The sequence below is a fragment of the Dendrobates tinctorius genome, unplaced genomic scaffold, assembly GCF_039654945.1.
Source record: "Dendrobates tinctorius isolate UK_male_01 unplaced genomic scaffold, ASM3965494v1 ptg000003l, whole genome shotgun sequence".
Lineage (NCBI taxonomy): Eukaryota > Metazoa > Chordata > Amphibia > Anura > Dendrobatidae > Dendrobates > Dendrobates tinctorius.
Genome location: NW_027361671.1, coordinates 85,045,006 through 85,066,741, shown reverse-complemented (window position 1 = coordinate 85,066,741; position 21,736 = coordinate 85,045,006). Strand labels below are relative to the sequence as shown.

At 44.8% G+C, this 21,736-nt stretch overlaps 1 protein-coding gene across 5 annotated transcripts in view; it reads left to right on the top strand.

The window, feature by feature from the left end:
• The window catches only part of LOC141066693 (uncharacterized), a 169,966-nt gene that overhangs the window by 106,197 nt on the left and 42,033 nt on the right, over window positions 1-21,736 (top strand). For all 5 annotated transcript variants that reach the window (XM_073558001.1, XM_073558017.1, XM_073558026.1 and 2 more), the window contains 4 exons: window positions 5,387-5,650; window positions 6,578-6,640; window positions 6,813-6,908; window positions 10,907-11,008. In XM_073558001.1, coding sequence (XP_073414102.1) covers window positions 5,387-5,650; window positions 6,578-6,640; window positions 6,813-6,908; window positions 10,907-11,008 — 525 coding nt within the window. The remainder of the gene's footprint in view (window positions 1-5,386; window positions 5,651-6,577; window positions 6,641-6,812; window positions 6,909-10,906; window positions 11,009-21,736) is intronic.

The following is a 21,736-nucleotide window of genomic DNA, read 5'->3' as shown; positions in this document are numbered from 1 at the left end:
ACATGCATGTCACTTGACAAACTGTAAGGTTTTTAATATTAGAGTTAGGACTGTCCCAATTACAATTGCCTTGATGAGGCGGGATGGCTTTTGCTTTTTTTTTTAATCAAAAACACGTTAACTAAATACCGTATATTATTTTTTTGCACTATACTATTTATTTATTTACTGCAGGGTATTTAATCCCTTAACGACCGGCGATACACCTTTTAACGGCGGTAATTAAGGGTACTTAAACCACAGTGCACGAATTCACGGCGCTGTGGAGTAAGTAAATAGCGCCCCCCCAGTGTCGGATTTTCTCCGAGGTCTCGGCTGCAGGGGGTAGCCGAGACCCCATAGAACATGAATCGGGTCGGTTTTTACCAACCCCGCTTTTGTGATCGCCGTTATCAACCCTATAACGGCAATCGCAAAAAAAAAACAAAGCCGCGATTTTGAATTTAAATTCTCTTTCCTCTGATGTGATCGCACATCAGAGGAGAGAGAAATAGGGTCCCCGATTTCCCCCCCCCCCCCCCGGTACCTCTCCGTGCTCCAGGGTCCCCTCCCGGTGGTCCTGCGTTCCGCCGGCAGTCTCCGGTGGGCGCCGCCATCTTGGATCCGGAGAAAATGGCGGGCACATGCGCAGTGCGCCCGCCGGAAATCTGCAGGCTCCAGCTGGCAGATTCCATTCATTTATTTTGATCACTATGATAAACTATCATTGTGGTCAAAATAAAAAAAAAAAAAAAATGTAAATAACCCCACCCGTTTATCACCCCCTTAGTTAGGCAAAAATAATAAAATAAAGAAAATATTTTTTATTTTCATTTTTCCATTAGGGTTAGGGTTATGGCTAGGGTTAGGGCTAGGACTAGGGTTAGAATTAGGGTTAGGGCGAATTAGGGTTAGAATTAGGATTAGGGATTAGGGTTGGGATTAGGGTTAGGGGTGTGTTGAGGTTAGGGTTGGAGCAATAATTGAGGGGTTTCCACTATTTACCAACTTTGGGGGTCTAAAAATTGGGGGCTAAAAAATCACTTTTGTGGAAATAAAAAAGACTTTTTATTTTCATGCCTCTGCGTTATAAACTTCTGCGAAGCACTTGGGGATGTCAGGGTCCTGACAGCGCCAGCGTACAGCCTCCGCAGGGACTCACCCGCACCGTAGGGACCCCTGGGGACAAGAACAGCCGGACAATAAAGATGCATGGGACCTGAATGTAGAAGTTTAGAAAGCATGCACAGGACCTACGGTCATGTGAACGGTCATGTGACTGCAAGGGGGCGGGGCTTAGTGTCCTGCTTTCAGAGGAGGAAGAAAACTCAGTCGGGCAAAGCAGAGGTCAGGCACAATACAGGCAAGCGGGGTACAGGAGGGATAAACAGACGGGAGGTCAGACAAAGCCAAAGGTCATACACAAGATATCAATACAGTACCAGGGATGAGACAGAACAGACAGTCAGGGCCAAGCAGAGATCAAAAACCAAACGGACATAGAAGGTACCAAGCAGAATCCAAAGCGATATCCAGAGAACAGACCGAGTCATACACAGGGAATCAAGCAACCAGAACACAGCACTAACACACTCAGGGGTCACCACACAATGCCAAGGGCGAAAGTATAACTGATGGGGGATGGGAGCTTCCTGAGGCTATAATAAGCCTCCCAGAACCAATGAGAGGCCACCCTAATAGGTCCCAGGTGTGCAGGTGAGAGTCTGCACTGCGATCAGAACATTAACCCCAGAAGTGCCGGTCACCCAGCACTGGTATCATGACGGGATTCAAAGTGCTCACCACACATCTAGATAAGCTCCTTGGGGGGGGGGGTCTATTTTTCAAAATGGGGTCACTTGTGGGGGGCTTCCACTGTTTAGGCCCATCAGGGGCTCTGCAAACGAACATGACGCCCGCAGACCATTCCATCAAAGTCTGCATTCCAAAATGGCACTCCTTCCCTTCCGAGCTCTCCCATGCGCCCAAACAATGGTTCCCCCCACATATGGGATATCAGCGTACTCAGGACAAATTGCATAACAACTTTTGTGGTCCAATTTCTCCTGTTGCCCTTAGGAAATTAAAAAATAGAGGGCTAAAAAATCATTTTTGATGAAAAAAAAATTAGTTTTAATTTTCACGGCTCTACGTTATAAACTTCTGTGAAGCATTTGAAGGTTTAAAGTGCTCACCACACATTTAAATAAGTTCTTTAAGGGGTCTAGTTTCCAAAATGGGGTCACTTGTTGGGGATTTCCACTGTTTAGGAACATCAGGAGCTCTCCAAACGCAACATGGCGTCCGATCTCAATTCCAGCCAATTGTGTGTTGAAAAAGTCAAACGGGCTCCTTCCCTTGCGAGCTCTGCCGTGTGCTGAAAAAGTGGTTTACCCCCACATGGGGTATCGGCGTATTCAGGAGAAATTGTACAACGAATTTTGTGGTTCATTTTCTCTTTTAACACTTGTGAAAATTGGTTCTGAGGTAGTTTTTTTGCAAAAAAAAGTTAAATGTTAATTTTTTCCTTCCACATTGCTTTAGTTCCTGTGAAGCAAGTAAAGGGTTAATAAACTTCTTGAATGTGGTTTTGAGCACCTTGAGGGGTCTAGTTTTTAGAACAGTGTCATTTTTGGGTATTTTCTGTCATGTACACCCCTCAAAATGACTTTAAATATGATGTGGTCCCTAAAAAAAAATAGTTTTGTAAATTTTGTTGTAAAAATGAGAAATCGCTGGTCAACTTTTAACCCTTATAACTTCTTAACAAAAAAAATGTTGCTTCCAAAATCGTGCTGATATAAAGTAGACATGTGGGAAATATTAATTATTAAGAAATTTGTGTGACACATCTCTCTGATTTAAGGGCATAAAATTTTTTTCATAAATAAACACAAGACTTATCGCATAAATTTTACCACTAACATGAAGTACAATATGTCACGAAAAAACAATCTCAGAATCAGCGGGATCCGTTAAAGCGTTCCAGAGTTATAACCTCATAAAGTGACAGTGGTCAGAATTGTAAAAATTGGCCTGGCCATTAAGCTGCAAACTGGCTCTGTTGCTAAGGGGTTAATCACTACGTTTCTGTCTTTGGTTTTTAATGTGCACCAAAAGTAGTTTTTGACAACATATGAGGTATCGGCGTATTTAGGAGAAATTGCACAACAAATTTTTCTCCTGCCATCTTTGTGAAAATGAAAAAATGTGTGGCTAAAATTACATTTTTGGGTGAAAAACTATATTTTTTTCATTTCTACAGATCAACATTGTAAAATTCTGTGAAGCACCTGTGGGTTAAAGATGCACTGCTCACACACATCTAGATAAATTCCTTGAGGGGATCTAGTTTCCAAAACAGGGTCACTTGTGGGGGTTTTCCACTGTTTAGGCATAACAATGGCTCTCCAAACGCGACATGACACCTGCAGACTATTCCATCAAGGTTTGCATTCCAAAACTCACTCCTTCTTTTCTGAACCTTGTTGTGCACCTAAAAAGTATTTTACCCCAAGATTTGGGGTATCGGCGCACTATTACAAAAATGCAAACTTTGGGTCTAAAAACATTTTTGTAGGAAAAAAACGATTTTTTTTTTTTTTCACAGCTCAATGTTATAAACTTTTGAGAAGCACCCCGGGGTTTAAGGTACTCGCCACACCTCTAGATAAGTTTCCTGAGGGGTTTCCAAAATGGTGTCACTTTTGGGGTTTTTAAATGTTTAGGCACATCATGGGCTCTACAAACGCGACATGGCAAATTTTACATTCAAAAAGTCAAATGGAGCGAGCTCTTCTGTGCAGCCAGTGGTTTTCCCCCACATATGGGATATTGGCATGCTCAGGAGAAATCGCACAACATATTTTGGAGTCTATTTTTTCCTGTTACCTTTGTGAAAATAAAAATTGGGGTCTAAAGTGAAATTTTTGTTAAAAAAAGTTAAATGTTCATTTTTTTGTTTCACATTCCAAAAATTCCTGTGAAGCACCTGAGGGGTTAATAAACTTCTTGAATGTGGTTTTGAGCACCTTGAGGGGTGCAGTTTTTGGAATGGTCTCACTTCTGAGTATTTTCTGTCATATAGACCCCTCAAAGTCACTTCAAATATAATCTGGTCCCTAAAATGGTTTTGTAAATTTTGTAAAAAAAAAGAATGAGAAATCGCTGGTCAAGTTTTAATCCTTATAACTTCCAAACAAAAAAAATGTTTCAAAAACTGTGCTGATGTAAAGTAGACATGAGGGAAATTATATCTATTAACCATTTTGTGTGACATAACTCTTATTTAAGGGCATAAAATGTTAACATTTTTTACCACAATTGATTTTTTTTTACCATGATTATGAAGTACAATATGTCACAAAAAATAATCTTAGAATCAGGGGGATCCGTTGAATTGTTCCAGGGTTATTTCATAAATTGAAACTAGTCAGAATTGTAAAATATGGCCTGATCATGAAGGTGAAAACAGGCTTAGGGGCTGAAAGGGTTAAACCTCCAACTTCCTAAGAGAAAAAAATTATGTCTATGATGTAAAGTAGACATGTGGGAAATGTTATCAACTATTTTTATGTGATATACTGTAACTATCTGGTTTAAGGGCATAAAAATTATGAGTTTGAAAATTGGGAAATTTTTGCCAAAATTCCGATATTTTCACAAATAAACACAAAAACTATCTAGCTAAATTTACCAGTAACATAAAGTACAATGTGTCACAAAAACAATCTCAGAATTACTGGGATATGTTGATTCGTTCCAGAGTTATTACCTCATAAAGTGACACTGGTCAGAATTGTAAAGTTTGGTCTGATCAGGAAGGTAAAAGCAAGTTCGCTGGTGAAGGGGCTATGATACTTGTTGATATTTAAAGGGGTATTCCCATCTCCATATCCTAATATGTAGTAGGTGGAATAATAATAATAATATTAGCAAATACTTCCAATTAGAAATGTAGTATAGTTCAGGGATTGCAATAGCTTAGGTATCTATGGTTATGACTTAACATATAGCAACAGTTTGTCAGTTTGTTAGCTGGTAGTGGTCATAAGTATGGATACCTAAGCTACTGCAATGCCCTGCACATGGCGTAAGCGACACAGAAAATCAGAAGAACTAGCCTACATTTCTAACTAGTGATATTTGCTAATATTATTATTGCACCTATTACATATTGGGTTAGGAGGACCTTAGAGATGGAATACCCCTTTAACCTTATCTCCCAGTTATAGAATACAAGTGTTGATGAAGGCTTCTGGTGATTGACACTTTGATCCTAATAGATTAGACACTACAGTGTCAGAGGCTATAGTTGCAGTATGGCTATGTAGAGAGTGTTTGCACTAAAAATCCTACAAAGTGTTCAATAGTTTTTTACATTTTTCAACTTACTCTGTAATTACAGACTCATGCGGAAGAATCCAGGGGACAAAAAGACATGTACGGCCAACAGATCACTGATCTAACTTCCCAGGTCAGAGAACAAAGCACAAGGATTACTTCCCTTGAGAAGATCCTGTCTGAGAAAGAGCTGGACATGCTTAAGTTGAGAGATGTTATATCATCAGTGAAAGCTGAGAAGGAAGCCCAGGTGCTGGCTGCAGAAGTCCTGAAGGAAGAACACTGTAAGCGCCTGGTTGAACTGCAGCTCCAGCATCAGCAGGATAAGGTATATATGTCTCTATGTCTAGCACATTGCTCAGGAAAGCTGGCCAGGAACACTCATTCCGTGCACTTATGTTTTAGTAATCCTTTGCATCCTTTACAACATGTCGTTATTCAACAGAACTGAAAAAGGGGGGGGGGTGTTTAGGAAATAAACCCGAAAAAAGAAATTCTGGTAGGTTTTGTTGGCATCTTGTGGGTTGGGGGATTGGATGTCAAGTTTGAGTTATTTGCAAATATTGAAAGGTATTCGTCTGAATTATCGTATATGTCAGGAATCTTGAATACAAATATACATTGGAAATTCGGATATACGGTACTTCTGTCGACTGCTTTACAATTAGAGAATTTCTCAGTGGTCAACTTGAAGTGGTAGAAGAACACATGTCACCTCCATGACCATATCTGCAGCCGCTACAGTACCAGGCACAGACGCAAATACATACAAGTTTTAGCTTGGTCTTAATAAAAATTAAAAAAAAAAGCTCATTGTAAAATGCAGCTGATTTAATAAGAGCCTCTTAATAAATTTGGTGCATAGCTTACTGTGCTTACGCCCAAAAATCTAAACTATGTCATTCATAGCCTGGTATGGATTTTCACAAAAATTGATACCACTTTCTGGCATAAATTCTAGTAAATGTATCAGTCCGTGTGGGCTCTCGTCCCATTACACAAAGAAAAGTGACATAATCAGTGTTGAAAGTTTAAATAGGAACAAATGATGGCGTACATATGGCGCACTCAGTAGATCGTCTACAGGTCCGTACTCTGCTCTGTGTGCAGACTGAAGCCGGAGGTAAGCGCTTCTGCTTCCTGAGCTGAGCACTCTTTTGATATAACAGTGGGAGTCGGATCTGCAGGGAATTTAAAGGTCTACAAAATAAAGTAACACTTAGAAATATTGCAATCTATCTTATTATTTTGCCAGGATCTACAGATCTCAAAGCTGAAAGAAGAACTGCAGAACCAAAAGCAAAAGGACATTCAACAGGTATGTCCATTACCTTCCCTGATGGGGTTACACACTACAAACTCTACAACAGAATTGCAGAAGATATTAATAATAGTCAATGAAATCTAATATTGTTACGGATTGTTTAGGTGGTGCTGTGTAACAAGCAAGCGCTATTACAGAGATGGTTCTGTCTGTTCTTTTACTTAAGTTTGCAGAAAATATGGAACAAGTAAAAGCAAAAGCTCTTCAGGATCAAGCAGAATCTCTGAAAAAAGAAATGGATAAAGTCGTAAATTCTGTGAAGGTAAGTTACTGACTTAAAATATAGTTATAAACTTTGATGATCTGTATCTTGGCACTTATTCATCGGTTTAACCCCGACGCACACATTTGCATCATAGGTCAACAAAGGAATAAACGAAGCGGCCTCAGGATCTGAGCCTGCTTCATACCAGGCAGATGAACGGCTCTTAACCATTTTAAGGCCACTGTCAATCTCTGACGTTGGAATTTAAATGACATCAATGTCAGCATGCATACACTGCATCTCATCAGTCCCCTGCAGTGTGATTACAGGATACCTATGTGGGTTACCGATGCAGCTGGGGGCCTCCTGTGAAGCTCGGCCACAGGCCATGATTTAACTGTAGACTGCAAAACTATGGTATTGCAGTATATAGTATAAGTGCTCATAGGTTCAAGTCCCCTAAAGGACTAAAAGATAAAGTTATAAAAACAAACTTTTTATATATAAATAAAACATATAGAAATTGTGATCTCCCCTATTTTTCCCCTTTAAAAAGAAATGTATTTTAAAAATAAACACATTTGATATTATGTTCAAAAAGTATAAACTTAAAAAATATTACCTTTTTACCTTTTGATTAACCCGTATGGTAAATGTAGAGAATTCGAAAAAATTTAAGTAATTACTTTTTTTTTTTACAAATGTAGTAATAATCTATATTTATATAGCACCAACATATTCCGCAGCGCTTTACAATTTAACAGTTTCAAATACAACAATTGTAAGGAACAACGTTAACAATAATACAATAATTAAAGCAAAATAAAACGACCCTGCTTGTGAGAGCTTACAATCTACAATGAGGTGGGGGGGATACAAAGTACAGGTGTGTATTTACAATGATGGTCCAGCCATCCTAGAGATAGTGAATGGGCTACACACACACACACACACACACACATACACACTCACACACGCAATGACTATGATTAGGGAACGTGATAGGCTGCTCTGAACAAATTTGTTTTGAGGGAGCCCCTAAAACTGTGCAAGTTATGGCTGGTCCTAATTTCTTGGGATAGAGCATTCCAGAAGATTGGTGCAACGTGGGAGAAGTCTTGGAGTCGGGAGTGGGAGGTTCGGATTAGTGCAGAGGTTAGTCGAAAGTCATTTGCCGAGCCCAGCAATCGGCTAGGCTAAATGCTTAGCAGCTGGGATGCTTTGCTGAGGGGATGCGTGCACCCCACACTGCGTGCTTCTAAATTTATAGACCACACTACAGGGTCAGGAGAGAGGGATTGTGGGAGCTGTTTTGGGATAATTTAGCAGCTGTGCCCACGTACCAGGGGGTGGATAGATGATCAAAGACACTAGTCCTGGCTCCATTTCTATGCTATAACACCTTATCCAAGATAATATCTACAGTGACCCAGCCATGGATATACAGCAGTGAGTATTGAGTACAATGCCACAGATGAATTATAGCAATGATTCAGCAAGCAGAGTTCTATGTTCTATACCATTAAAGTTGCAGCAGGATAACAAGGCAGTAGTGGATAGACAGCAAGCAGAGTTCTATGTGCTATACCAATAAAGTAAATGTATATTTGTTTTTTCTTCACAACAATAAGTTTAAAAAGAATACCAATCTTAGTATTGCCGTAATTGCATTGACCTGGAGAATATATTTGTCAGGTAGTTTTTAATGAACAATGATGTAAAATAGAAACCCCCCAAAAAATGTCAGAATTGCAGATATTTTATGTTTGCAATTTCACCGCACTTGGAATATTTTTCCTGTTTTTCAGTACAATATACACTCACTGGCCACTTTATTAGGTACACCATGCTAGTAAGGGGTTGGACCCCCTTTTGCCTTCAGAACTGCCTCAATTCTTCGTGGCAGAGATTCAACAAGGTGCTGGAAGCATTCCTCAGAGATTTTGGACCATATTGACATGATGGCATCACACAGTTGGCGCAGATTTGTCGGCTGCACATCCCTGATGCGAATCTCCCGTTCCACCACATCCCAAAGATGCTCTATTGGATTGAGATCTGGTGACTGAGGAGGCCATTTGAGTACAGTAAACTCATTGTCATGTTCAAGAAACCAATCTGAGATGATTCGAGCTTTATGACATGGCGCATTATCCTGCTGAAAGTAGCCATCAGATGTTGGGTACATTGTGGTCATAAAGGGATGGACATGGTCAGCAACAATACTCAGGTAGGCTGTGGCGTTGCAACGATGCTCAATTGGTACCAAGGGGCCCAAAGAGTGCCCAGAAAAAATTCCCCACACCATGACACCACCACCACCAGCCTGAACCGTTGATACAAGGCAGGATGGATCCATGCTTTCATGTTGTTTACGCCAAATTCTGACCCTACCATCCGAATGTCGCAGCAGAAATCGAGACTCATCAGACCAGGCAACGTTTTTCCAATCTTCTACTGTCCAATTTCGATGAGCTTGTGCAAATTGTAGCCTCAGTTTCCTGTTCTTAGCTGAGAGGAGTGGTACCCAGTGTGGTCTTCTGCTGCTGTAGCCCATCTGCCTCAAAGTTCGACGCACTGTGCGTTCAGAGATGCTCTTCTGCCTACCTTGGTTGTAACGGGTGGCAATTTGAGTCACTGTTGCCTTTCTATCAGCTCGAACCAGTCTGCCCATTCTCCTCTGACCTCTGGCATCAACATGGCATTTCCGGCCACAGAACTGCCGCTCACTGGATTTTTTTTCTTTTTCGGACCATTCTCTGTAAACCCTAGAGATGGTTGTGCGTGAAAATCCCAGTAGATCAGCAGTTTCTGAAATTCTCAGACCAGCCCTTCTGGCACCAACAATCATGCCACGTTCAAAGGCACTCAAATCACCTTTCTTCCCCATACTGATGCTCGGTTTGAACTGCAGGAGATTGTCTTGACCATGTCTACATGCCTAAATGCACTGAGTTGCCGCCATGTGATTGGCTGATTAGAAATTAAGTCTTAACACACAGTTGGACAGGTGTACCTAATAAAGTGGCCAGTGAGTGTATGATAAATTGAATGAAGTAATTAAAAATTACAACTTGTCCCGCAAAAAAACACGCCCTCATATGGTATCGTATGATTATGTCAAAGCTAAAATAAAAAATTATGGCTCTTGGAAGAAGGGGAGGAAAACGAAAACACAAAAATGAAAAATTCCCAGGTCCTTAAGGGGTAAATTAAATGGGATGCTCATGATTAAAAGAATAAAAATGTACTGTCAATATTTTTTGTGCTTTTGGGTGCAATGGAGTTTGATGGAGAATTATGTTCAGAGAAATAGTGAATGGGCTATATACAAAAGGACTACGATTAGGGAACATGATAGGCCGTCCTAAACAGATGTGGGGAGCGCCTAAAATTGTGTAAGTTGTGGTTAGTCCTAATTTCTTGGGGTAAAGCATTCAAAAGAATTGGTGCAACTCGTGAGAAGTCTTGGAGCCAGGAATAGGAGGTACAGATTAGTGCGGATGTTATTCGAAAGTCTCTTGCAGAGTGTAACAAGTGGATAGGCCGATAAACGGAAATGAGGAAAGAGATGTAGGGGGGTGCCGCACTGTGGAGAGCTTTATGGGTGAGAACAAGCAATTTAAATTAGATCCTATAATATATGGGCAGTCAGTGCAATGACTGTCACAGAGTGGAGGTGTCCGAGTAACGATTAGCCAAATAGATGACCCTGGCTACTGCATTAACAATGTACTGTAGAAGGGAAAGTCGAGTGAGGGAGAGGCCAATTAATAGAGATTTGCAGTAGTCAAGGCGGGAGTGGATCAGGGCAACAGTGAGGGTTTTTGTTTTTGTTAGTCTTTGGTAATTAAAGGATTGTTATCTTCGGGAGGCAGGTATGACAAGTGAGAACTATCCTTTAATTACCAAAGACTGACAGTTTGAACCAGTGCAAGTTACTTTTTTTTTATAAAACATGGCAATTTTAACCATTATTGATGTTGAGACAACAAAATTATTTGCCCTACAGTCATTCACTCACTATTAGCTCCATATTATGCTTTTCTGTGTAGGTTAAAGATAAGGAAATTGAAAAATGGAAGGAAAACCTAAAGTCACAGAAGGAAACAATGAAGAAACTGGCTATAGAACTCAAACAAGAAGCAAGGGAAATGGTATGAGAGATTGTGTTACTTGCTGTAAACCTGTAGCCTTCATTACTGGAGCTTTTCTATTTTGTGAAATGCAGTTTCCCATTTTATCTAAAAACTCATTTACTATTACTCTTGGTATTGGTCATATTTTACTGGATCTTATCTCATATAATCTACCAACTGCAGTAGCAGAGCTTATTTTTCATAGACAATACTTAAAGGTCCATTTACACAGGCAGAGTTCTGCTCATAGTGAGCGCCATTTAAAGGCTTATTGACATGGCTCGATAGAAACTGTATGGGGATTGTTCTTTCTTCACACAGGATGCAACAACAATGATTTTTATGTATATGTAAACGATCCAATCAGCTGACAGTTGAGCGCTTTAGTGAGAGAGCCAATTTGGTACTTAATGACCAGGCCAATTTTTACAATTCTGACCACTGTCACTTTAAGAGGTTATAGCTCTGGAACGCTTCAACAGATCCCACTGATTCTGAGATTCTTTTTTCATGACATATTGTACTTCATGTTAGTGGTAAAATTTCTTCGATATAACTTGCGTTTATTTATGAAAAAAACGTAAATTTGGTAAAAATGTTGAAAATTTTGCAATTTTAAAACTTTTAATTTTTGTACACTTAAATCAGAGTGGTGTCACACAAAATAGTTAATAAACAACATTTTCCACAGGTCTACTTTACATCAGCACTATTTTGGAAACATTATTATTCTTTTTGTTAGGACGTTATAAGGGTTAAAGGTTGACCAGAGGTTTCTCATTTTTCCAACAAAATTTGCAATATCATTTTTTTTAGGACCACCTCACATTTGAAGTGAGTTTGGGGGGGGTCAATAAAACAGAAAATACCCCAAAGTGAACTCATTCTAAAAACTTTACCCCTCAAGGTGTGCAAAACCACATTCAAGAAGTTTATTAACCCTTCAGGTGCTTCACGAGAACTAAAGCAATGTGGAAGGAAAAAAATGAACATTTTACTTTTTTCACAAAAAGTTTACTTTGGAACCAAATTTTTTTATTTTCACAAGGGTATCAGGAGAAAATGGACCACAAAATTTGTTGTGCAATTTCTCCTGAGTACGCCAACACCCCGTATGTGGGGGGAAAGCCACTTTTCGGGTGCATGGTAGGGCTCAGAAGGGAGGGAGCATCGTTTGACTTTTTGAACGCAAAATTGGCTGGAATCAATGGTGGTGCCATTTCGCATTTGGGGACCCCCTGATGTATCTAAATATCGGACCCCCCTATTCTAACTCCAACCCTAACCCTAATCCCAACCCTAACCCCAACACACCCCTAACGCTAATCCCAACTCTAACCATAACCCTAACCTCAAACCTAACCCTAGCACACTGCTAACCCTAATCCAAACCCTAACCATAATCCTAACCATAACCACAACCCTAAGGCCTGTTTCACACATCAGTTTTTTGGCGTCCGCCAAAGTGTGAAAAAACGGATCCGTTTCCGTTTTGCCATAAACGGATGCTACTAGATCCATTTTTTTGACGGATCCACTTTAGCCACTAATGCAAGTCTATGGGGAAAAAAAATGGATCCACCAAAAAAATGGCGGATCCGTTTTTTTAACAGAAACCGACGGATTTTAACGGACGTCAAAAAACTGAAGTGTGATCCACCTGTAACCCTAGCCCCAACTAAATGGAAAAATGGAAATAAATACATTGTTTATTTTATTTTATTATTTTTACCTAACTAAGGGTGTGATAAAGGGGAGTTTGATTTACTATTTTTTTTTAAATTTTGATCACTGTGATAGGGTCTGTTTTAAATTTTAAATTTCCTATTGTTGCCGGGTGCCAGCTGGCAGATCTCGGTGGGCACACTGCGCACAAGCGAACGTCATTGTGTGCGATCACATTAGAGGTGAAAGAAATTAAATAGGAAATCAGACTTTTTTTTTCTTTTTCAGTCGCCGTTATATCGTTAATAACGGCGATCACAACACTGTGTTCGGTAAAAACCAGAACCGAATTATGTTCTCTGGGGTCTCAGAGAAATTCCGACTCTGGTGGGCACTATACACTTACTTCTCAGTGCCATTAAAAAGCAGCACAGAGGCATAAGTACCCTTAACTGCCACTGTTAAAAGGCGTATCAGCGGTCGTTAAGGGGTTAATCTTTGATGGTTGATCAGTAGCATATTTACATAGGCCAATGAACAAGTGTTATTGTAAAAATTAATTGGTTGATTATCAATGTGTGTAGATAGACCTTTCATCATCTGTTCTCTGAGAACAGCTCACTCGCTGATTTTGAGGGACACAGTGACCTTACTGTTTTCATCTCTCTCTTAAATTTGACTATAATTGCAAGGAAAAGATCTGAGTGATTTTTTAGTTGATGCTGTATGTATATTATATAACATATACAGCAGGCCCGGATTGGTAATATAACCAACCGGGCATTTTCCCGCTGGGCCGCTGTCATGTGGGCTGTGGGCGGCAGCGCCCGATCATCTGACCGCTTGCCAGCTGATGCGGCCACTGGCCTGGCTGTTGCTCCTGCCGCCGGCCCTCTGCGGGCACGGCGGTTATAGTTTCCAACCCTCCAGCACTGCAGGGAGATAAGCCGCCACGCCCCTTCCCACGCACCCCATCCTCGCCGTAGCATGAGACCTCCCCCCCCCACTCACAGCGTCGCTTGCCAGCTCTCTTCTCTGTTCACAGGACCTGTGATGAGGTCACAGGAGGGTAGGAGTCATGGGTCACATGATCAGGAGCCTTTGTCCAGACCCCTGATCATGTCACCCCTGACTCCGCCCCTTGTGTGACCTCATCACAGGTCCTGTGCGCTCAGCCTTGCCTCTTGGTGTCTGCAAGACTCTGCTGTGCTGTTGTCATGGTGCTGGATGAGGTAAGTATGTGTGGGATCAGGAGGGGTTTACAGGGTAGATGTAGCAGAGCTGTGTGTGTATGAGGTGTACGGAGCGGAGCCGTGTGTGTGCGAGGTGTACGGAGCGGAGCCGTGTGTGTACGAGGTGTACGGAGCGGAGCCGTGTGTGCACGAGGTGTACGGAGCGGAGCCGTGTGTGCACGAGGTGTACGGAGCGGAGCCGTGTGTGCACGAGGTGTACGGAGCGGAGCCGTGTGTACACGGTGTATGGAGAGGAGCCATGTGTGTATGAGGTGTACGGAACAGAGCCGCGTGTACGGAGTGGAGCCGCGTGAGTACGAGGTGTACGGAGCGGAGCCGTGCGTGTACGAGGTGTACGGAGCGGAGCCGCGTGTATACTTGGGTGTACGGAGCGGAGCCGTGTGTGTATGGGGTATACGGAGCGGAGCCGTGTGTGTACGGAGTGGACCCATATGTGTACGTGATGTACGGAGCGGAGCCAAGTGTGTACGAAGCATACAAAGCGGGCTTTTCCCACGGACACAGGAGTTCACGGTGGAGCCCCGAGGAGCATTTTGAAACACACACATGACGTTCCACCTGAAGTGATGTGCTGGAAGCTGACCGGAAATGAGATAATTTCTTGAGGAGATTGTGACGGAACCAGGAATGCTTCAGATCCATCACTGTGTCCTCCTCCGAAAGCACAGACAGCAGGATCGCCTTGGAATCGAGGATGCCGGCCATGTGAGCGGATCATGATATGTCCTGCAGTGGGAGGCTCAGGTGGGCACTACAATGGGAGCCGGGCTGCTATAGTATCTTTATAGAATCTTTCTATTTCTTTCTCTCTTTTTCTTTCTTTCTCTGTTCTGTCTTTCCCTCATTTTCTTTCCCCTCTTTCTTTCTTTTTCTTTCCTCTCTATCTCTCTCTGTTCTTTCTTTCTTTCCCCTCTTTCTTTCTCTCTCTGTTCTTTCTTTCTCTCTCTGTTCTTTCTTTCTCTCGCGCTCTCCTTTCTTTCTCTTTTTTCTTTTTTCTCTCTCTGTCTGTTTTCTCTCTTCCTTAGTGCCAGTCAGTGTGCCCATAATGCCAGCCACTGTGCCCTCAGTACCAGTCAGTGTGATCAGCCGTGCTAAGTGGGTGCGATTAGGCGTGGACATGGGTGTGACTAGTTGTGAAATGGGTGTGGCCGGGCGTGTCCTAAAATTTGCAGTAGGGCGCGTGCAGTCTTTGTCCCTCTTTCCCTTCTTCAAAAGTTGGGAGGTATGATAGGGGCAGCTATGACCAGGGGGTCTGGTTGCCCAGTGGATAGCAGTTCTGCCAGGAATTCTGTCACCATGCGTACAAAACGGGACAGAGCTTTGGGAGGAGTACTGTACCTAAAAGCAATAATTAGGACTAAGCTGAAATCCTGGGCACAGCTGTGACTACATGTTATATAGTCGTGTTAATCTCCTCTCACTTCTTGTAACCTACAAGTGTACAAAGATATTATATAGTCACCATGTGACTAGTGGGCCTGTGTAACTTCAAATGCCAGGACTGAATTTTAGTCCCAGTCCGGCCCTGATATACAGTCAAGTTGGCACAAGTTAAATTGTTCCAGAAAATTAAGTATTTTTCCCAAAAAATTATTGCAATTACACGAGTTTTGTTATACGCACTGCTGTGGAGTTGGAATAGTGTGGAGTCTGTGTCCATTGTGGTGGAGTCGTTATAAAATGGACCGACTCCTAAAATATGTAATAAATTGGGTACAGTAGTACAATGCAGGATGTACTGAATATTTTTTCATAAAAATTTGGGAAAGTTATGAAACGTCCAATTAATGTCTCTTGTATTCCTGATCTAAGGAGCTGGGCTTTTAGTTGAGATTAATCTATGTTGTACTTTATGTAAATGTTCAGTAGTGAGGCAGTGCTGTGAAGTTGTATTCGGAGTCAGGGATATTGAGTTGTTGGAGTTTTGGATTACCGACTCCACAACCCTGGTTATACGCGCGTTCATTTCCTTCGTGTATATTAGATCAACAGAAAAAAAAACAGAATAAAGGGCAAACTGGGAATAATTTCACACAAAACCCCCAAAACGGGCCAGACAAAATTATAGGCACCTTTTCAAAATTGTGGGTAACCAACTTTGCTCCATGCATGTGATGTTCATTCAAACTCTCCTGTAATAAGTAACAGGTGTGGGCAATATGAAAATCACACCTGCAGACAGATAAAGAGGGGAGAAGTTGACTCAATCTTTGCATTGTGTTTTCTTATCTTCCCCACGAAGCATGGAAAACAGAAAGATGAGAAGAGAACTGTCTGAGGACTTGAGAAACAAAATTGTGGAAAATATCAACAAGATTACAAGTCCATCTCCAGAGATGCAATCAAGATCCAAAGAAATTCAAGCTGTCCTGCAGGCTCAGGGTGCATCAGTGTCAGCACATACTATCCATCGACATTTGAATGAAATTAAATGCTATGGCAGGAGACCCAGGAGGCCCCTTCTGCTGATGCAGAGACATAAAAAGCTAAACTGCAGTTTTCCAAAATGTATGTGAGTAAGCCACAATCCTTCTGAGAAAGCTTTTTGTGTACAGATGAGACCAAGATAAAGCTTTTGGTAAAGCACATCATTCTACTGTTTACCGAAGTGGAATGAAGCCTACAAAGAAAATAACATAGTACCTTGTGAGGACACAGCATTGGAATGGACTGTTATCTTCCTAAGCATGTTGTTACCTTCTTTCTCTGTGCATGCCACAGGTGGGGTAGTAGGCCCTGGTAGTAGGTAGTAGGCCCTGGAATCTGAAGCCAGATTGTGACTCTCTGGTCAACTGGCCTTGTACCTTAAAGAACTGTCATCTTCCTAAGCTTGTCGTTACCTCCTCTCTCTGTGCGTGCAACAGTCTCCCCTGGATTCTCTGAAGTAACAGCTGCTCTTTTCCTGGTGAGTCCTATACATTCTATGACTAAGGGCTGAGAGCCAGAAACACGTCAAAATGTAATCTGCTTTTATTGAATTGTGGAGATATCTACATTTTAATTATGTGAAATAAAGAAGAATTTTTCTCGTTCGCCTTATTGGGGGACACAGAGACCATGGGTGTATGCTGCTGCCACTAGGAGGCTGACACTATGCACAAAAAAGGTTAGCTCCTCCTCCGCAGTGTACACCCCACCGACCGGCAGGGAATTCCTCAGTTTAGCTTAGTGTCAGTAGGAGGTGGACACGGGTCTTTTATTAGACCCTTATCTACCTCGTCGTGCGTCGTTCCTTTACAGGTTCTACGGAGGGATACAGAGTGAAAAGTCACATCTGTACTCCCACATGGAGTCTGCGAGTACGGCGTGTACTGCCACCCCGTATCCTTGCAGTTCTCCGCGGCAGGACCAGCCAGACGGACGCCGACACCAAGACGTGCCAGCGACTCCAGGGGTCCTTGTCGCCAGTCTCCCTCCCACTCGCCTACCAGAGCCTGTCGGTTGGATGAGACGCAGGAGTTCTTCAGTCCCAGGTAACGGATCGGGGATGGGTGAGTATGGATTTTTTATTTTTATTTACCTGGCTGCCCATTCCCGACGGACAGGGGGTGCGCCTCTTCAATGACACAGGGAGCGGGCGCTGCGGTCGCTCGCAGTCGCCCTACGCCCATAGGCACACCATGCTCCATATTGCTGGCCCCCGCGTTCCCCCCTTCCCTCCCCCCTTTCTGGGGACAGGGAGTACAGGGCCTCTTCCTCCCCTTCTTCCCTTGGACGCGGCTTCCGGCGGCGGCGTCCTTTTTCCGACCACCGCGCCGACCCCCTGCTGACAGGCGGCCGCCGCAACTAATTTAGGCCCCGGCTTTAGTTCGGGCCTACCGCAGCGTCGCGGCCACGCCCCCCGCCCCTTTCTTCTAAGCCGGCTTCTCTCCCGCTCTTCCCAGGCCCTCCCACCGCCTGTCCTTCACCTGCCCAGCCTGCTATTGGCCAGTGGGCAGGAGTTTTAACCCTGTGGTGTGCTCTGCCCTCCCTCCTCTCCTGGACGCGCGCTCTTTCTCAGGCAGGCGCCATTTTCCCAGCCTGTCAGCCGGACACCAGCTCGTCACCGGATATCACCATCTGCCAGCTGGTTTTTCGCTCAGGTGGTCTGTCGGCCGGATTTCGCTCTGACCTGCATCCACTGACAGGTCGCAGAGCATCGCTTCTGGGGACACCGGACCGTGAGTAGCTCTGCACTGCAGACTGACCCTTCTCCGCCCTCTGTCCCCCAACCTTCCGGCACTACCTCAGCTTTTCACTATGTCTAACTTCAGCCTGACGCCGTCCAGGGGCCATTTACTGCCCCAGGTGAGGGTGAACCCCCCCCACGCCTGGCTGGGCCTCCTCTCTATCTCAATCAGTGGCAGACCTCACCAAGGTGTCTCAGTCCCTGGTGACCGTTCTGGATACGTTGCCCCTGGACTCTTCGGCAGGGCCAAGCAGGTCTCAAGTTATTCCATCTGAGTCAGCTAGCGTTAGTCGTAAAAGACCCAGCCGGAATCCTCTCCTCGCCCCATCTCACCGCATAGCCCTTCTCAGCAGCCTCCCACTCGGGCCTCCTCTCCCGAGTCAGGTGAAGCGCTTTCAGACAGGTCATCTGAGGGGATTTTAGAGCTGGATTCAGACCAGGATGCAAACATGAAGTTCACAGTGCAGAACCTCATTGCAGCGATCCATCATAGCTTCGATATTGCTGACTCCCCTGCGAAATCCTTAGATCAGGAGGTTTCGTTCAGACGGGCAGAAACTCCCTCCAGGGTATTTCCTTTCCATTCCGAGTTTGGAAAGATTTTTACCAGGGAAAGAGAGGATCCGACCAGACGCTTTCAAAGAGGAAAGCGTCTCGGCGTACTCTACCCATTCGCTAAGGAGCTCACGGACAACTGGTCTGCTTCTCTCTCGGTGGATCCGCCCGTGTCCAGGCTTTCCAATAATACGGTTCTCCCGCTTTCAGGCGTGGCGTCCCTAAAGGATTCTAATGACAGGATTATAGAATCCCTGGCGAAGTCTGCCTTCGAAGCGGCTTCAGCGGCGGTATGTCCAAGCTTGGCTTCTTCCTGGGCAGCAAAGGCCATAGCCACGTGGGCAGACTACCTTCGTCAGGGCATCTTGGATAAAGAGCAACCGGAGCATTTGGCCAATCTCGCCAATCAGATCTCCCATGCCGGGGACTATCTTCTTTCCGCTTCCTTGGATGCCGCATCCTGCGCAGTTCAGGCGTCAAGCAACGTAGTTGCAATTCGACGTACAATTTGGCTAAAGGCCTGGCAAGCGGACTTGTCTTCTAAAAAGTCCCTCACTAACCTGCCTTTTCAGGGGGTGCGCCTCTTTGGGTCCCAATCGGACCAGATTATTAAGGACGCCACCGGAGGCACGAGTTCACTCCTCCCTCAGTCCAAGCCTCGCAGACCTCCACTAAGGCGTCAGTTTCGACCCTTTCGGACTTTCCGCCGTTTCAATATGGCAGACAACTCCAGCCAACAGAGACCGCAGGCTTGCCAGGATAGAAAGTTTCCTTCAGACCCACTCCTTCCTGGTGATCCCACTCTTCCCAGGGCAGACCGTCCAGATCTAGATCTGGACGGTCTACTTCAGCATGACTATCGTCGGGCACTCGAGGGGTCCTTCCAATTGGGAGATCGGCTTCCTTCGGGGATGTTTGGCTGGCCTCCGTAGAGGAAGCTTGGGTCAGGGAGGTCGTATCCTCAGGATACAAGATAGAGTTCGTCTCTCTTCCACGGGATCGTTTCTTCGAATCCCAGCCTCCAAAAGATCCAGCCTTGATCTCGGGGTTCTCTACGGCTATCGCCTCTCTCCTCAGTTCCGGGGTGATTGTGCCCGTTCCCGAATCGGAGCGCTTCACAAGGTTCTATTCGAACCGGTTTGTAGTGCCGAAAAAAAAAAAAAAAAAAAACCGGCGCAGCTCGGCCCATCTTGGTTCTCAAGCCGCTCAACAAGAGGGTCCGCCTTCGCCACTTCCGCATGGAGTCGCTTCGCTCGGTCATCGCTTCCATGGAGGAGCAGGAATTCATGTGCTCAATAGACATCCAAGATGCCTATTTACATGTTCCGATTTTCTCCGGACATCAGAAGTTCCTGCGTCTCGCGATTCGGCAGCACCACTACCAGTTCGTCGCACTGCCCTTCGGTCTTGCCACCGCTCCCACGAAGATCATGGCTGCGTTGTTGGCTTCGTTGAAGGTCAGAGGTCTCGTTCTTTTCCCGTACCTCGACGATATTCTGATCAAAGCTCCCTCATTTCAACAGGCTCACCAAAGTTTGTCAATCGTCCTGGACACTCTTTCCAATTTCGGGTGGATCATCAACAGGAAAAAGTCCTCTCTGATTCCTACCCAACCTCTGGTCTTTCTAGGCGGCCTACGGTTCGACACTCGTCGGTCAAGGGTCTTTCTCCCACAAGAGAAGATTTTCTCCCTGCAGCAGGAAGTACGATCGCTGCAGATCACACGACTCCCGTCCCTCCGTAAAGCCATGAGGGTCCTGGGAAAGATGGTGGCGGCGATAGAGGCAGTTCCCTTTGTCCAATTTCACGCCAGACCTCTCCTGCAGGACATTCTGTCGAGGTGGAACAGATCGCCTCTGTCCCTGGATCGCCCTGTTCATCTTTCATACCGGATCAAGCGGTCCCTCAACTGGTGGTTGACGTCGCCTCTCATTCTATCGGGTCGTTCCTTTCTTCCCATTCTCTGGCAGATAGTAACAACAGATGCCAGTCTCCTCGGCTGGGGGGCAGTGTTCCGCAACCACACGGTTCAGGGCCGATGGTCGGATCGGGATTCAGCTCTGCCGATCAACGTCCTAGAGATTCGAGCGATCCATCTGGCTCTCGTTCACTGGGAGAAACTCCTCAAGGGACTGCCTGTCCGGATTCAGACAGACAACGCCACAGCGGTGGCATATGTCAACCGCCAAGGGGGGACACAGAGTGTCTCAGCTCTGGCGGAGGTGTCCAAGATTCTTCTTTGGGCGGAGATCTCCGTTCCGACAATCTCCGCGGTACACATTCCCGGCGTAGACAACTGGGCCGCCGATTTTCTCAGCCGGGAGGGCCTCGCGGCGGGGGAGTGGTCCCTACATCCGGAGGTGTTTCTTCTGCTCTTCCGTCGGTGGGGCACCCCGGACGTAGACCTCCTGGTGTCTCGCCTCAACAGGAAAGTCCCACAGTTTGTTTCCAGGTCTCGAGACACTCTGGCAGTGGGCGCCGACACTCTGGCCGTTCCTTGGTCGCAGTTCGAACTCCCCTACCTGTTCCCTCCCCTGCCTCTTCTGCCCAAGCTGTTGAAGAAGATCTAGGCAGAAGGAATTCCAGTCATTCTCATTGCCCCGAATTGGCCCAGAAGGTCTTGGTTCGCGGACATTGTCAACCTTCTCGCGGACGCCCCCTGGAAGCTTCCAGACAGAACAGATCTGCTGTCTCAAGGTCCGATTTGCCACCCCTATTCTCGGCCGCTCAATTTAACGGCGTGGCTGTTGAGACCGAGGTTTTGAAACAAGCAGGATTTTCCAACCAAGTAATTCAGACCATGATCCGAGCCAGAAAGCCATCTTCTTCCAAGATCTACTACCGTACTTGGAAGGCCTATTTCACTTGGTGTGAGTCCTATGGCTTCGCGCCCATGTCTTTTTCGCTCCCTTCAATCCTAGCGTTTCTTCAGGCAGGACTGGATGCGGGGCTTGCCCTCAGTTCCTTGAAAGGTCAGGTTTCGGCACTGTCCATTTTGATTCAAAAGACGTTGGCTTCCCGTCCTCAGGTCAAGACCTTTCTTCAGGGCGTGGCTCACACGGTTCCGCCGTACCGGGCGCCCGTGGATCCATGGGACCTTAATCT